The following is an 18,152-nucleotide window of genomic DNA, read 5'->3' as shown; positions in this document are numbered from 1 at the left end:
TCTACTCCTCTCTACTCCCCTAGGTTCACTATCACCTCTGGGCTAGTGACCCTTGAATCTGTCTCTCTGGCCCTGCCCTCTCTCCTGGGTTACATTTCTCTACCTCCAGTTTTTCCTAGCAAATTCCTTCTTGAGTCTGGCAAGGACTTGAACCCAATTAGACATTTCACCATCATCATAAATCCAACCCACCCATAGCAGAGATCCTCCTCTCCCACAAACCACAGACACTCAAAAAGTACTTGGTCATTAGTATATTGACTGATCGGCAAAAGTGTTTGATATGGACAGAACGTGAGACTCTGAGTAGTACTGGATAAGAAAGGCACAATTCTAGGGTGCAAGGCTGCTCTTCCTGGAACTGGAAGACCTTGATCTGTCTGGAAAACTCTGAATCTCAGTGGATACTTATGCCGAGAGAAATGGAACCAAATGGATGGGAGGAGATGTTGGGTTCATCTCTCCAAGGATTTCTTGTTTGATATAAGCAACCCTGCCCCCACTACCCCTCACAACCCCTGAAGGAGACTGACTCATTCCCATTATACAAAGGGACACAGAGTAAGGCCCAGAGAGGAGCATTGCCTGGAGACCGAGCAGGGTCTGGAAGCCAGACATGGGGCTGGGGCTTCCGAGCCATTGGTCTCCCCAACCCTATCGACTCTGTTCAAAAAAGAACTCCGTTCTGGGGGAAGGTTCACTCTCCTTGATAAGTCTGACTGGTTCTTGGGGCTCTGTAGGAGCCCCAAGGAACCAACCTGGCCAGGCGGCTGCCTCTAGCCGGAAGGTAGGACCTGAGCTGCTCCTGAAAAAGGTGAAGCGGGTGGCCTCCTCCCCACCTTTATACAGGTCCTCGATGTTCACGTCCTATGGGAAACAAGGGACACTTGATCACAGGGAGGTTATGGGGGTAGAGTGAGGAGTATTAGCCTCCGAGGTCTCTTTGGACTGGAGAGTAGAAGAGTTGGGGTTCAGAGAAAGAAATAAAGAAGGGGCTCTTTAGGGAAGGGGAGAGGGCTAGTTTTTAAGGAAAGAAGGTGTTGCTATTGTGTGGATGGTGAGAGAGACAGGCAGGAGAGGATGAGGGCACAAGCATTTCCTTCCCCACTGGAGCATAGGCAATGGGAAGATTAGGAATAGGGATGCTGACCCTCTACTCCAAAGCTTGTCACATTCTCCTTTTTTCCATATACTAAAGGAGGTATCATAACATCAGAAGAAGAACGTGGGACTGGGAGGCTGGAGTTCCATATCAACACCAGATGACTCATGGCAGGGCACCTAGAGCATTCTCACCTCCACCTGTAGCAAGGGCCCTTCTCTTGATTCCGTACATGCTAAGCATCGAGTTCCATCCTGAATTCCCATAATGATGGGGAACTTGTTTCGATCAAGGGATCTGTTGGGAAGCACGCAGACCTTCTCTAGGAGAAGAGAAAAAATAAACTTGGAGATTGAGGGGACCCTAAAAGAATCACCAAGAAAAAGGCAAGAATCTAGGCAGACATGGCCCTTCCCTCAGACACAGGGCCATTTGCTGGCATCTGCCTCATAAGTCTGGGTGGGGAGCCCGAGCCTTAGAGTTAACCCTTTGCTTTCCTGGCCCACTAAAGGTAGAAAGGTTGAGGCATTGTTTTCTGGGCTTTGTGTTCTTGACATAGATGTCCTTGTTCAGCCCAACCTGATGGGTCAGGTGGACCCTGCTGGGGTTATTAGCTACTGTCCTGCAAAGCTAGTTGAGGGAGTATTCTGAGCTCCTCACACACCATTCTCTCTTTAGGCTATATCTTACAAAAGAGTATTAGGAAAATACTTTTGTCTGAAATCCTTTTTCTAAGTGGAAGGAGACATCCTTATCAGTCTGTCTTTAACTATCAATTCCAAATCAATGTTCTACTGGGAAATCTTTTTACTTCATTCTTATTAAAGGCTTAATCAATTTCTAAGAGAAAAATTGGGTCAAAGTTTAGGAAGAAACTAAGCATAGGAAGGAAGAAGGATTAGGGGAGTGGTACTGACTCCATTTGGGCTTTTCTTGGCAAAGATACTAGAGTGGTTTGCCATTTCCTTCTCCAGCTCATTTTACAGATGAGGAAACTAAGGCAAACTGCTTAAGTGGCTTGCCCGGGGTCATATAGCTAGTAAATGTCTGAAGCTGGCTTTGAATTCAGGAAGATGGGTCTTCCTGACTATCTACCTAGCTACCCCAGATCAGGTGAGTAACCAGATTTAAAGCTAGAACACTTTAATCTAATTAAGGACATTACCTATCTCCACACTTTGCTGGACTGAATGTTTCAGGGAAACGATTCTCCAAGATTCCCTGGTATTTTAAGTGATTATTCTATTGGATAAATAAACAATAGTTCTATAAAATTTCACCTGATCTCTGTAATTGTTTTATTTATCATGGAGTCATGTCATTGCTTGGGGATATTTTTAATTTAATCCAAAACTGCTTATGTCAGTCTTTTGTGTCTGTCTTTCTCTCTTCCTCCCTTCTCTCTCTTTCTTCCTATGCCCCTCTCACTCCTTTTCTCTCCCTCTTTTTGTCTCTGTTGATATCTGTCTTTGTGTCTGCATCCGTGTTGGTCTTTCTCTGTCTCTGTCTATCTGTTTCTCTGCCTGTCTATCTGTCAATGTTTGTATTTCTCTGTGTCTGTGTTGCTCTGTCCCTCTGGAGTTAGAATAATTTAATTATTAAATAATTAACAAAATTATCCCCAGTAGACTTATGCCCCAAAGAATATGGAATTTTTCATCCACATCTTTATAGCCCCTTGAAGCTGCTCCATTGTACCGGTAAAGGATCATGTTGCCCAATGGGGCCCAATTCTGGCACCAATAGGGTGGGGAGAAGAAAGGGAAGTCCAGGTGGGTGACCTAGAAGGCCTAGTTGCTGCTCACCTGCACCACAGAGTTCTGAGCTTGGGTCTCCCACTAGGAGTTGGTCATTCTTCAAGTATAAAGGCTTCTGTTGGGCATCCTTGATTCTGAAAGATCTTCAGGTTAGCATTAGGCCCCAGATCTCACCCTCCTGAATACACAATTACACACACTACTCCGCCCTAAAGCCTGTCATCCTCTCCTTTTCCCCATACACTAAAGAAAATATCAAAATGAATGTTACTGGGAAACAGGAGTTCGTGTTCTGACTCAACATGTGACCAAGGACAAATCACTTGACCTCCCTAGTGTCTCAGCTTTTCCATCTGTACAATGGGGAGTTGAGGTCTAGAGTTGGGAGGGACCTCAGCAGCTATCCAGTCCAACCTATTCATTTTACAGACGAAGGAATCCATCTAATTCAACCCACACTAGAAAAGGAATCCTCGTTATAATCAACCCAACAATTGGTCCTCCAGTCTCTGCTCCAGCACCTCCAATGAGGGGGAACCCTCTACTCTGAGAAGCAGCACACTCTACTTTTGACTTGACTTGAATCTCTAATTGTTGGGAGGACAGCTAGATGGTGTAATGGAGAGAGCACTGGTCTTGGAGTCAGGAAGGTCTAAGTTCAAATCTGTCCTCAGACACTTACTAGCTGTGTGACCCTGGCAAGTCATTTAACCTGTTTGCCTCACTTTCCTCATCTGTAAAGTGAGCTTGAGAAGGAAATGGCAAAGCACTCCAGTATCTTTGTCAAGAAGAATCAAACACAAACAATTGACTAAACAATTGTTAGGAAGCTTTTGCTAAAGTCAGGACCAAAATAGCTTCACTTCTCCAGGTTAAATATCCCTAGTTCCTTCAATTGATCTTCCCATGTCAAGGACTCAAGGACCTTTATTAACAATAACAGCCGGAATTTGTACAGAGCTTTAAGCATTGTAAAGCACTTTACAAATAATAAGCCTCAGAGCAGCCCTGGGAGGTAGTTGCTATTATTATCATCCTTATTTTACAGATCAGGAAACTGAGGCAAACAGGTTAAATTGACTTTCCTGGGGTTACATGGCTATTAAGTCTTATCAAATCCAGTTCTAACCTTCTATGCACTGTACCACCTAGCTTCCCTTTTACTCTACAGGTCATTCTCCTCTGGGAGGTCTTCACCCTTTCCATGCTCATTCTAAAATATGGTAACCAGAACCAAACACAATGATCAATTATAAAGCTACAGAGTAGAAGAGGATTATTACCTCCCTGTTCCTCCAAGCCTGCTTCTCTTAATGGAGACATTTTACAGGGACTGAACTTTCTGCCATATTCCTCCCCTCCTCATCCATCTATGCACACATTTAGAACTACCCTAGGGTAGAAATTCACTGTCACTGCAGAGGTGATAAGAATTGGGACTGGTTTGATCATCCCCCATCAGTCAGTTTCAGCTTTTTTCTAGCCTGGTCCCTAGTTTTCTAGTCATGGGGATACGGTGTTTTCACATAGGACAAGACCACGGCTGTCACAGCTTTGCTTGGCCAGGTGTTTTCCTGTGGCTGAAAAGAGATCACTCGAGTTGGCCAAGGCTCCTTCATCATCATTCATGGCCAGCATTGTGTTATAATGATAGGCTTAGAGATAAATATGGGGCTTTGGAGGAGGGGAGGAAAGGAAACAGGGGTGTGAGCGACATCAAAGTAATGCCATGATTGCCTTGGGCCACTGGGCTGGTTTCACTTTGCATGAATCATACCTCTTAAGGACCTGTGAACTCCTCATTCATTCTGAAGGTGCTAAAGCTAGATTCTAGCCATTTCCCCATGAGGTTCCTCTAAGCAGGTATGGACCCTGGCTAACACCTAGGTATGCCAAAGTCAGTTTCATCTACCCAATTTGGGTCAAAGTCCTATGTCAGGACTCGGAATCTCTCCCTTTAGAATTTTCTACCTTGGGTAGAGGCCTTATTGTGTGATTCATTCATAGACTCAGGAGAGTTATTATTCCATTTATTTATGTGTGTAACACTTTTGTTCCCCTATGAGCCATCACCGAGCTCCACCTTGGGCTTCTTTTGTTATGATGGAATCACGGAATCCGAGAGTTAAATGGCCACTAATCCAACGCATCCAGGAAAGGAAGCTCTACTGTGAGATATAGGACAAATGGTCATCAAGCCCATGCCTGCAGCCCTCCAGGAAGGGAGAAACCCTTGCTCCTGGGAGTAGCCCATTACACTTGGGGCGGATCTCATTAGGAAATTTTTCCTGACACAGAAGCCTGAATTTTCCTTTTTGAAGCTCTTGTCGTTTTGTACCAGATGGAATGAGTCTAATCCCTTCTACATGTGGCAGCCTTCAAATACATAAAGAGAGCTCTCTTGTTCCCCCTGTATCTTCTCTTCAGCAGGTTAAGGAAGGTGGAGGGATTGTCAGGAGGGCCCCTGCCAGGAAATTGGAAAAACTTACATAAAGTACCGGGCCATGGGGAGGGAACACATCTCTGCAGTCTAAGGCGGAGTGCACCTGAGCCCTGCTGAGAAAGGAAGGGAAGAGAATTCTCTGGTTAGGAAAGGAAGGCATTGGGAAGTCTATGGATCTGACAATCTTCATATTCTGATTTCTAGGTTCCCTTTACACTGAGATCAGCTGGCAGTGTTGAGGGATTAATGAACATGTATTCCATGTTAATAGTTCCTGGAAACTGGAGAATGGACAGCCTTTAAACGCAAACTCTAACGTGCAAAGCCCTTCACAATCTGACTCTGACTGACCTCCCCCAGCTGAATACACATTACTCTTCGGTCTTGGTATCACTAGAAAAGACACAGTGCAGTTTAGTGGATGGTCTAAAAATCTTGTTTTGAGGACCAGCTGAAACAGGAACGTATTACCCGACCACAAGCAAGGCTGGAACCCTCTCTGAACCTCAATTTCCTCATCTGTAAAATGGGAATGTAATACCTGAGCTCCTGCCCACAGAATTAGGAGGAAAGCCCTTTGTAAGTCATAAGGCATTATCAGAGAAATATGAGCTCTTACTATGAAACCCTACTCTGTCACATACTAGCTCTGTGAACTTGGACAAAGTCTCTTTACTTCTCTCAGTCTGAGTTTCTTCACCTGTAGTGTGAGAAAGTTGGAACATGATGCCCTCTCTCCCATGTCCCTGGTTAGCTCTAAAATTCCAAATTCCTGGAGAATATAGCTCAGGAGTGGAGTTAGGGAGGGGGCAGTGCCAGGCACAGCTGGAAATCTTATCTTCTTCCTCTCTGATCAGGTCCTGGCTTTTTGTATCATCCAGAAGAAGGGGGCCCATCCCTTAGCCCCTGGTTATGGGGAGGGAAAAAGGTACAGGAGTGGGGTGATGAGAGTTCTGCTTTTTATAGACTGAAATACAAGGATTTGGCTGGAATTAGTAAATTACAAGAGATGAACTTGGAGATGGCTATTAATTGTCCTAAGGTTTTCAAAGAAAAGAAATCCACGTGGCTTCCATTTGGTCTCAGAAAGAAGACCATAGAGCTACAAGAGGGCTTGATATGTGAGAATCTGTGCTGTGACTGGCCCTGATTGGTGTGGATTTAAAATTGGGGGAGTCAGGAGGACTGAACTGACTGTTCTAAGTAAACTTGGGTCAGTAATATCAACTCCCCAAGCTTCAGTTTCCTCCTTTTTAAAATCTAGGTGACCTTTTAGCTCCGTTTCAGCTCTCGAATCTAAGGAACCCAAACAGGACACCGTGATGCCTTGGATAAAGTACTGTCTCTAGAGTCAGAGTTCATGGGCTCAGATCCTGTCCTTGATGTTTACTGTTGTTCATCCTTCCTTCTCAAAGAAGACCAGTAATACCATGAGGGTGATGTCTTGACTTGCACATGAATTGAATGTGAGACAGAGCTGCCAAAGTCAACAGCCTCACTCTCTCCTCCAGAGTCATGAAAGTCCTGTGGCAAGACTTCCACTAGCTGTGTGATCTTGGGCAAGTCACTTCAATTCTTTGGGCCTCAGTTTCCTCATCTGTAAAATTAGGGGATTGGGCTAGATGACCTCTGAGATCCTTTCCAGCCTTAGCACTATTATGCTATTACAAGGTTGGCCAACCCTCCTCCCTCAGCCTCCAGCTTTCCTTGCTGCAAAGGTATCCTGTTGTTAACCCCCAAACACATTACCTTCTTTCTGTTCTGCTTTTTCCCCCAGTCCATATAACTTAAAACTCTGTCCCACCCTCAGAATTTTCTCTAAAGTGTTCAGATTTCAGATGGACCTAGGCAGGGCACATGAGAGAGGGAATTTAGGCAAACCCTTTAGGTGTTCACAAAAACTGCTAAATTGGTGTTAGTGTGGGGGTAGGGGATCCAACTAAGAATAGTAGGTGTGGCCAGAAAGAGGAGGATCAACCAGTCAGAAGAGGAAGATGGTCCCAACCTGCAAATTTGCCCTACAAAGCAGAAATATAAGAAAAGAAGCCTGGATTAGAAAGTATATCCCATTCCCCATGAGCAAGGACAGAAAGAAAGCAAAAAGAGGGAAAGGTTCAGTGTGTGTGTGTGTGTGTGTGTGTGTATGTGTGTAACATGTCACTGAGGGATGTTTTAGGAGGGACAGGAAGTCAGACCCCAGGAATGACTTTCCCATAGGAGGACATCTGATGACCTTAGCCAGATTAGACAGATTTCTCTAGAACCTAGGTTCATTCTTATTAGCCCTGTGACTTTAGGCAAACCATTGAACACCAATTTCCTTGTCTTCATTATATAATAGGTATAATTATAGCTTCCTGGCTACTGGCTACTTACCACGCAGGGCTGTTGTTAGGATCAGCTATGATAGTGTCTATGAAAGTGCTTTGTGAGCTGTAAAAATGCCGTATAAATGTGTGATTAATAGTTTTATCATGAACACTTCGGTGCCGTCTTCCACTTCTCAATGTTTATCATTTCCACTGAAACTTTTTCACTAATGCCTTCTTACTCATTTAACTACCAGAAATCTCCATTTGGGTCTCCTGCCAATACCTACAACTCAACGTGTCCAGAAATCAAGCCCATTATCTTCCTCCTAAAACTAAATTTTCCCCAATTTCCCCATTTTAGGGAAAGGAAGGGAAGAAGCATTTATTAATTGCCTACTATGTGCCAAGCATGTTGCTAAGAAGCTTAAAAGTATTATCCCATTTGATCCTTGCAATAATCTTGGGAGGTAAGTGCTGTTATGACCCTATTTTACAGCTGAGGAAGCCATGGCAGACAGAGATTGTGTGACTTCCTTAGGGTCACACAGCTAATAAGTTTTTGAAGCTGGATTTAAACTCAGGTCATCTTGACTCCAGGCCCAGCACTCTTTCCACTGCAGCACCTGACTCCTGAGAGCATGAATCAAAAGCTGGAAGGGACCTGAGTCCAGCCTCTCTCATTTTATGGATGAGGAAACCAAACCCCAGAGAGGTTGAGCAAATTGCCCAGAGTCTCACTGGTTGTAATTGTCAGAAGCAGCATTTGAAACCCAGGTTCTTCAGCCTCAGAGTAAGTGCTCATTCGACTGAACCATACTACTGCTTCTCTCAATGGTCACACTGTTCTCCCCTAGTCAACAGAGCTCAAACTCTAGGCAAGAGCTTTGACTCTGTCTTTGTGTCTGTGATCTAAGCTTTCATCAAAGCCCTGCTGATTTTTCCTTCAAAGGATCTTTCAGACACATCCTTCCCCATCTATTTCCATGGCAGCCATAGAATCCTAAACAATACCCTTTACTGCTGGTAGCATTTATCTTCCTATCCTGCAAATATGTCACAGATTCATAATTTTGTCACTGTGGGCACTTCCTGACCCCTCCACAATTTAGTAGAAGGTCTTTGAGACCTTCTGAGTTTTGGTCAAAAAATGTCTCACTCTGTAGCCAGTCTGGAGATGAGTCCCTTCTAGCTTTGCTAGGGTCACTCTTAGACAAAAACATATAATCCATACCCATTACTCAAAACCTTTCTACTTTGGCTGTACCTGCCAAAGACTGTGCTCTGCTGCCTCCCAGGAAAAGGATGTCTGATGACTTTAGCCAGATTAGACTTGAACTGATTTCTGACCTGTCCTCACTCTCTCCTATAATTCTTAAACCTTTTCTCTAACTCAATCATGTCTTTAGAAGGGGGTCTATAGAGAGCTCAAAAATTTACCTGGAGAGAATGAGGAGAAGAGGACAATGAGTATGGGTATTTAGGAAGAGGGGAGATAGAGAGAAAGAGTGACAGAGACAGACAGACAGAAAGACGGACACACACAGAGAGGAAGACAGATAGAGGGGAGGGAGATGGAGGGAAGGAAGGAGAGAGGGAGGAAGAGAGACAAAATGGGTAGGAGGGTGAAAGAGAGAAGGAAGAAAGAGAGAGAGGAGGAAAGAAAGAGAAGGAGGGAGGGAAAAGTCAGAAGGAAATAGAGGAGGGAGGAAAGCAAAGAGGGGAGAGAGGGACAGAGGGAGGAAAACAGAGACAGAGATACAGTAAGAGAGTGGGAAATATAAAAGAAGGGACAGAGAGTAGGAAGGAGAAAGAGTGAGTAAAAGGGAGAGGCAGAGATAGAAGAGAGAGTGAATAGGGTTAGAAAAGAAATAAGAGGAGGTAGAAATGAAAGAAAAGACAGAAGAGAGAATTGATAGAAAAATAGAAAAAGGGGCAGCTAGATGGCACAGTGAGTAGAGCACCGGCCCTGGAGTCAGGAGGACCTGAGTTCAAATCTGGCCTCAGACACTTGACACATGTACTAGCTGTGTGACCTTGGGCAAGCCACTTAACCCCAATTGCCCTGCCAAAAAAAAAGCAAAAAAAAATAGAAAAAGGAGAGGAAAGGGAGAGAAAATAGGAGAAAGAAAAAAGAAAAATAAGAGAAAAGAGACAGAGAAATAGAAACAGCAGAAAGAGGTGAGTTGAGAGGTTACTATCACCCCCACGCCTCCACATCCACATACTTAATCATCACTGACCTGTATGTCCTTATGTAGAGCTCTTAAATCCTGGGGCCTGGAAACTCAGTCTGTTGGTCCCAGGGTCTGCCCTGTGTTTATAGGTCCCGGTCAATGTGGGTCAAACCAGTTGTTCCCCCTATAATTGGTTCAGGAAGGGTAACAAAAAGAAGAGGCACAAGGGTTTCCCAACTCTTTTGGGTCACTGGGGATAATAAGCAGGATGGGAGCATTAATGAATGTTTGCCATGAGGGTTGAGATCCCAAGCATTTAGGTCCTTGCCGCTGCCACTGCCATCATGGTTGTTGTCATTGGTGGCTTCAGTAATCAAATACACAAATATGGGCTGGTGCGTGGCCAAGCCAGTCTCACTCCTGTGCCCTCTCTTGCCCTGTCTTAGGCTTGGGTGTCATTGGCCAGTCAGGTAATCTCTAAGCCTCCAGCCCCACCCCTCTCTCCTCATCCATTGCAGCTGCGTAGACTGGGACAGAAGAGGTCGAGGAATAACAGGGAGCATCTGGGAGTGGAGCAGAGGGCAGACCGATCTCTGAATGCCTCAAGGCCAGGCTGGTGCCAAGGCACAAGCAAGGAATGGGTGATGATTTCATTTAACTTAGCCTTGTTCCAGTAGGCAGACACAGAGCGAAATTTGTACCTTTTTCTATAAGTCCTAAACAGTGCTGCATGGTCTCAGTGAGAGGATAGCAAATGGATGGATGGATGAGAAAACATTTATTACATGCCTACTATGTGTCAAGTACTGTATCGGGTACTGGGATATCACTACAAAAGTGAAATAACCCCTGCCCTCAAGGAACGTGCCTTCTAATAAGGGGATACAATGCAGAGAAGGCAATAGTGGCCACGGATAGGACCTTTGGTCTTGGGAGTCATAGGTGTTATGAGGAGAGTCTTAAGGTGGTGGACTGTCATGTCCTTTCTAGTTACCATGGTAATATCACTTAGCACAAAGCCTGGCACATAGTAGGTGCTTAATAAATGTTTACTGACTGATTGTGATTGATTTGATCACTGTTCTCAGAGCAAGAGGTGGAAGGAAAGATGGAGGTGGTGGAGGGTGAACAGGGAAAAGGGAAGAGGAATGTAGTAACTATAGATCTAGGGGAAATGATGTACAGTGGATTCCTGTTTGGGTATAAGTTGGAGTATATGTCCTCTGCTGTCCCCTCCAGCTCTAAGACACTAGGATTCTTTTAAACACTGTAAAGGGAAAATGCCCAATTGGGAGGGGAGCAGCATAGGGTTTTGGGGGGTTTGTTTTGCAAGCATGTCCAAGATAACATCAACTCAAGAAACATTTATTTATTAAGGACCTGTTACGTGCCAGGCACTGTGCTAAGCATTGAAGATGGGATCCAAGATAAAAAGTCCCTGCCCTCAAGGAGCACACATTAGAATGGGGAAGACAACATGCAAACAACTATGTACAAGCAAGATACAGACATGATAAATTGGAGCTGTCTTGGAGGGAAGGCATTAGTATTAAGGGGGATGGGGAAAGACTTCTTACTTCTTGGATTTGGGGTGATAACTTGAAAGAAGCCAGGAGGCAAGGATGAGGAGGGAGAGAATTGCAGGCATAGGAGGCAGCCCGTGAAAATTCCCAGAGCTGATCTTGTGTGGGAAAGCAAAGATATCGGTGTCACTGGATCATAGAAAATGTGGGGTGAAGTAAGGTCCGAGACGACTGGAAAGGTAGGAAGGGTTAATAATACCACTATATACTGCTCTCAGGTTTACAAAGCATTTTCCTTGCACAAAAACCCAAAACAAATAAAAATAAAAATAAAAATCTTGAAGTGACTACTTATATCTCCTAGGTACGTTGTTGTGAGTTTACAAGGTCTATGACAGTAGGGACCAGGCCTTATTTAAACTCAGCATCTTCTCCAGTGTCCAACCCATGCTCTGTACACAGTAGGTACTTTTTGAATGAAACCCCCCCTACTATTTTGCAAATTAGAAAACTGAGGTTCACAGAGATAGGTGACCAGTCTGAGGTCATATAGCTAGTAAGTATCAGAGCAAGGATTTGAAGCCAGGTCACCTGATTTTAATTCCAAAGTTCTTCTCACTACACCACATTGCCTAGCTGTTCTCTAAGGACCATGGTATATTACATTTTATTCAGAATATGAATCTACACCTCCCATGATTACTCTTGAACTTCCCTTGCCAGAGATAGAAATGAGAAACAAACTTACAAGACACACTCGTGAGCACACATATATGATCTTTCCTTACTATTCTATTGTTACTTCAGGCTCGACAAATATTCTCCAGATGAAGCCTCTGAGTACATCCTCTTTTTTAAACCTTATTTTATTATCTTTAGTTTTTATATTGCCCTTGTTTGAAGAGATATCCTTCATTCCTCCCTGCCTCTCTCACTCTTCCCTATCTCCCAAGCCATCCCTCACTCCTCCCAGCCAAGCAAACCATTTCTTGTAACAAAGATTTAAAAGAGAGAAAGGAAAAAGCAAAACTATACCTCTTCTCTTACCAGCTGATCCAGATCTTAGCACTGACCAGCACCTTGGCATCCACTGTCCTGCTTCACCCCGGATCCAGTAGCTAGAGTCCTGGACAGATAGACTTCTTGGTATCTCCACCTGTCATCTTTCAAATAACAAACATGTTAGGACTGGAGGTGGTGATGCTGACAGATGGTGGGCGGAGGACCCGATATTGCTCTCGATTTGTAAGCCCAGATGCTATCATAGGCAGAAACAGCAAAACCTGTGAGGCAGCCCTCTTATAATATCAATCGTGAATGAATTTTCTATGGAAATTGTTTATGATAGGCCCTCTGATCAAATTAGAATGGGGTAGAGAGAGTTCTCATGGCCCTTGTGTGAGGAGGACCATGGAATTTCCTGAAGTATACTTATTCTGTTGGAAGTAATCTTTCCTTCATCTAATCTCAGGGTAGTTTGTACTCCTCTTTTAAACTCTGTATATATTAATTGGCATTATATTTCTCTTTGCAAGTCTTAGCTCCCCTCTGAGGCTGTACACTCCTTGAGGGCATAGACTGCTTAATAAAACTAAAACAGATAGTTTACAATTTAATGACTGGGTCAGGATTCCAAAAGATCAAAGGGCTAGAACGTTGGGTCAGATTAAATAAGGTGAAACTTAATCAGGATATACATAAAGTCTTACACTATGAGCTGTGGGTGGAAGGTATGGGGACAGGTAAGGAGTAATTTCTTTAATTAGAGCTATCTAAAAAGGAAATGGAAAACTTGAAAAAGAAATGGGCTCTGCCTTTCTGGAAAACTTGAAGCGAAAGCTGGATAAACCTTTGTTAGTGATGCTGGAGAGAGCCAAGTGCTGCTTGGCTCAGGACAGGTTAGACTGGGCTGGAGGTGTCAAACTCGCTGCTGCCAGCCACATGCTGCCAGCAAAACTCTTGAGTGAGTTCTGAGACAGATTAAAATGTAATTGGGAGATGTTGAACAAAATGAATACAAATACAATAAAACATAGATAATGTTAATTTGTGGTTTTCAGAGTCAATATGTTGCTGGCATGGATCCATTTCTATTTGAGTTTGACAATACTGCACTAAACTACCATTTCTTAGGGACCTCAAAGGAGGGATTCTCCTTCCATTGCAGGTTAGATTTATTTGGTCCCTCACAACTTTGAGTTGCTATGATTCTGTGTCTTATTTGTCACTGAGGCTAGTATCATGTCTGGAATATAGTTGGTATTTCATAAATGTTTGTTGTATAAGACCTACCTAGACACATCTACTTTTATTTTTCACATTCTCCTGGTTTCTGCTCAGACCAGCGATGAGAAACAGATGACCAGGATAACAATAACTAACATTTCATATCACACCAGGCACTGTGTTAAATGCTTTGCAAATATTATCTCATTTAATTCTCAAAACAGCTCTGGGAGGAAGGGGCTATTATTATCCCCACTGTACAGTTGTGGAACCTGAGGCAGACAAAGCTTAAATGACTTTTCCAGGGTCACAGAGCTAGTAAGTGTCTGAGGCTGGATTTGAACTCAGGCCTTACTGTCTCCAGGACCAGTGCTCTATCCCCTTATCTTTGTCTCCCTAATACCTAGCACAGAACCAGCCAACAAAGCAAGTACTTAATAAACATCTGAAAATTGACTGAATGATCGAAGTACCCCAAACTGCAAAGTGATGGGATTGCTATGAAATTGTCCCATCAAACAGAATAGTTAGAATTTAGAGAGGCAAGACTTCCTGGGGGCACCATGAGGGATGTGGGGATAGGGTAGAGTTGAGAGCATGCCCAAGCACATTGGTGAGAGACTCATGAAGAGTTCCACTGCTGTTACTTTAGGAAATGAAAGTTGTGAACTGAATCAAAGGCTTAGACATCGTTAGAAGGGCATCAGTCCAGACATGGGGGAGCCTCAATACCATATTTCATAACATTTTAATTGCCTGACAGCCATAGTGTAGTGGGTAGAGAACCAACCTGGAAACCAGGAAGACCTGGGTCCAAGTCCCATCTCAGACACGTATTAGCTGTGTGACCCTGGGCAGATCACCTAACCTTCCAAAACACTTGAAAACATCTTACATTCTAAGTGCCACCCTGAACCAGTAGAAAGAATTTCCCTTTCTACCAGAGATAGAGATTGGGTGGAAAGCAACATTCTCTCTCTACCATTGTAATTTCCTGCACAAATGAAATCATGAACTCTAGTCCCTATCCCTTCAACTGTGTATAATACATGTCTGCTAAACAAGAATGTGAATATATTTTCCTTTGGGGTCACTAAAAGTTGGGAAGAAGACATGAATCTTAACAGGATGGGGCAAAAATAAAAGTCTGTTTGTTATAAATTTATTATATATTGTCATCAAATTTATTAAATGTTGTAAACAAATACTTTTCTGAATCAGGGTAGTGGTTGTGTGAATAGAGAGAAGGGGATATATTCAAGAATCGTTGTAGAGAAAAGAAATTAAAATATTTAGGCAACTGATTGGATATGTGGGGTAATCAGGAAAGAGTCCATTGATTTACAGTACCAGCTAACTTAAGCCTGTCATCCCTGACAGTATCTCATGCCTAGGACCAACATTTTATGAACATCTTAGCTCCAGAGCCAGAGGACCTGATCCACATCTTATCTCTGATGCTTACTGCCTTTGTGACCTTGGGCAAACATTTTAACACTCTAGCCTTCATATTCCTCATCTATAAAATGAGGGGATAGTATTAGTTCTAGAGTTCTGATCCTATGATCCTTCCTTCCATAAAAGTTTCATGTTCTATGCCCTATTCCCTCAGGAAATGTTCTTTGCTAAGTAACAGGGACCTAATTAGATGGATTAATTCTTATCAATATGTTACTGGGTACCAGCGGTACAATACCATAACAGGCAGGTTGGCAGAGTAGATGGAGTGCTTGCATGTAATGACAACAAGACCTCAGTTCAAATTGTACCACAGATGCTTTCTAGTTATGTGACCTTGGACAAGTCAGAGCCTCTGTTTTATCATTTGTAAAATAGGGATAATATTAGCCCTTACCTCATAGGCTTATTACGAGGGTCAGAAGGGACAATGTACATAAAATCTTGAAAACCATATAGCACTATATAAAAATGAGATGTTGTTGTTGTTGGTACCAGGTTATGTCTGCATTTTAGAAAGGACTTTACTTCCTTCATAAAAAAGGATGACTTTAACCTTTGGAAATTTCAGATACTACAGTAGGCCTATAGGATATTTTCATGTGAGAAGACACTTTCAGGTGTCCTTTGAATTCTACTTAATAACTCACATTTATATAATGTTTAAGATATATGAAGTCTCTTTTCATAACAACCCTGTAAAGAGGTACTCACATCCCCATATGTACCACAGTTCCTGTTTTATAAATGAGGAAACCATGGCTCTGAAAGCTCACCCAGCTTGTTCACGATCGTCCAGTGTATAACATGAGATTCAAACCCAGGTTTCCTGATTCTAAGGCCAAGGTTCTCTCCACTATGCCATATAGATGATTGGTAGCACACATGGTACCCAGTGGCCTGTGTGGTAACAAATAGAAGCTCCATGAGGTTTATCCTGAAATCATAAACTCTCAGAAATACTTGTACAGTGTGGATACCATCTGGGGCAACTAGAGATTCTGAATTGTGCTGGTCTCCCTGGCCTCTAAATTTGTAATCTCTCCCTTATAAAATTTACTGACTTTGTACTTTAACCACTCACCACCTTAACTCTTAGCCACAACAAGAGTTGTACCCGATGGACAGACATGGATAAATTATGATATGTAGGAATTCCCAAATCCCTAACCATTTGAATACTTGAATATTTTAACTATTCTTATTATTTGATTTGTTGATGTCTCCTGGTCCTCTGGATTGATAGAGTTGTGCAAAAATGGAAGAGACTTCCTTAGAAAGTAGTGAGCTCCCCATTACTGTATGTCTTCAACCAAAGACTGGATGACCATTTTTTTGGTATGTTTTAGAGGGAATTCCTATTCAGGTATGTTCAGCTTCCTTAATGGGATACCCGTTCCTCCTCTCTTATGTCCCCCAAATAACTTTCCAAACAAGAAAATAGTTGGTCCTATAATCTTATGTACTGATCAAACAACATCAGGAGTGTTAAATCTAGCACCATATTTCAAATTTTATTCTGAATTTCAAAATGCCAAACAAAGGATTTCCATATACAAAATAGAAAAGAAAAAGATTTCATGTGAAATTGCAAGTCTTTATTCTGTACAAATTGCTTTTTTAAAAGTATATAGTAAATTCAACTTGTCTTTTTCAAAGCTGTCCTGCTTGACTGTGTTTCCTTCTAAACTTTTATCTATTATCTGTACATTCTAAAGATTGTTTCAATGACCCTCTTTTTTCCTCTTCTGATTTTTTTGTGTCAAAACTATTACTAGCTCCACTTCCTCAACTTACGCCTCCCCAAACCCAAATAGAAAAAAGAAAACTACAATCCTTGTAACAAGCAAGCAAAGACAAGCAAAGTGGACCCACACATTTACCAGGTCCAAAAATGTATGTCTCATTCTGCTCTTTGAATTCACCTCTCTGTCAGGAAGTGGGTAGCAGGCTTTATCACTGGTCCTCTGGAATCCTGGTTTGTCATTGCATTGATCAGAGTTTTTAAGTTCATTTCCCTCTGCATCAGTTCATGCAAGTCTTCCCAGATTTTGCTAAAACCATTCCCTTTATCACTTCTTACAGAACAATAATATTCCATCACATTCATAAACCATAATTGGTGTAGCCATCCTCCATGTGGTAGGTGCCACCTTTGTTTCCAGTTCTTTGCCTCTACATAAAAAGAGCTTCTAAGTTTTGTACATATAAGACCTTTTTCTCTTTTTTCATTGCTTTGAGGTATAGGCCTAACATTGTTAGTCAATCAGTCACAAGGTATGTCTAGTATAGCAACTTATTTGATAAAATTTCCAATTGCTACCTAGCGTGACTGGATTAATCCAAGGCAGAGAACCACATTTTAATGAAGAACATTGACAAGCTAGAGCATGTTCAGAAGAAAGTAACCAAGACAATAAGAGTATTTGATGCTATTCATATGAGAAACTTTTGAAGAACATGGGACAGTTTAGTCTAAAGGAGAGATTTAAGGGGACTTGATGGCTGTTTTCTAATATGTGAAGGCTTTCAAGGGGAAAAGATAATGAATGGTCTTACATGATATGACTCTAGGGGGCAGACTAAGACCAATGTGTAGAAGTTACGAGAAGATGAATTTCAAATCAGCATAAGGAAGAATTTCCCAACACTAATAATAGCTAACATTCGTATTGTCCTTTAAGGTTTGCATGGTGCTTTAAAATATTATCTTATTTGATCCTCATAACAATTGTAAATGCTACAATTGTCTCCATTTTATAGTTGAGAAAAGTGAGGCAGACAGAGGTTAAGTGACTTGCCCAGGGTCACATAGTTAATAAGTGTCTGAGGATAAGATTTGAATTCAGGTGTTCCTGATTTCAGGCCCAGCATTCTAACCACTGCACAACTGAGAATGCCTTATGAAATAATGAGCCTTATTCCTGGAAGTAAGTATTAAAGTAGAGGCTAGATGATCCCTTCCCAAGGATGGTATAGATAAGACTCATTTCATAGGTGGGAAATTTGAATTAATCACCAGATATTTTTAAGGCATTTACCATACATCAGACAATATATACAGATACAAGAAAAAGATAAATCCTGCTCTCAAAAACCTATATTATTTTAGAAGGATACCACACATTCATAGCCTTTGAGATGCCTTCCAACTCTA

General features: G+C 42.4%; 1 protein-coding gene across 1 annotated transcript; it reads right to left on the bottom strand.

The window, feature by feature from the left end:
* Window positions 1-654: 654 nt before the first annotated feature.
* Window positions 655-5,380, bottom strand: IL1F10 (interleukin 1 family member 10). The gene is made up of 4 exons (XM_036748149.1): window positions 5,349-5,380; window positions 2,908-2,993; window positions 1,297-1,424; window positions 655-867 (listed from the first exon to the last, which is right to left on the bottom strand). Exons 1-4 carry the CDS (start codon window positions 5,378-5,380, stop codon window positions 655-657), a joined length of 459 nt encoding a protein of 152 aa, XP_036604044.1.
* Between the last annotated feature and the right edge of the window lie 12,772 nt (window positions 5,381-18,152).

Source organism: Trichosurus vulpecula, chromosome 3 (assembly GCF_011100635.1).
Source record: "Trichosurus vulpecula isolate mTriVul1 chromosome 3, mTriVul1.pri, whole genome shotgun sequence".
NCBI classification, from domain to species: Eukaryota; Metazoa; Chordata; class Mammalia; order Diprotodontia; family Phalangeridae; genus Trichosurus; species Trichosurus vulpecula.
This window is presented reverse-complemented; position numbering and strand designations above follow the sequence as displayed.

What these genes read in the sequence shown, in the direction of transcription:
- IL1F10 (XM_036748149.1), bottom strand. Translation starts at nt 5,380, where the DNA reads ATGTGTTCCCTCCCCATGGCCCGGTACTTTAT. An exon ending in CTCAGAACTCTGTGGTGCAG is followed by an intron (nt 1,425 to 2,907) that starts GTGAGCAGCAAC and finishes CTCTTCTCCTAG; the next exon opens with AGAAGGTCTGCGTGCTTCCC. An exon ending in GGCCCTTGCTACAGGTGGAG is followed by an intron (nt 868 to 1,296) that starts GTGAGAATGCTC and finishes TGTTTCCCATAG; the next exon opens with GACGTGAACATCGAGGACCT.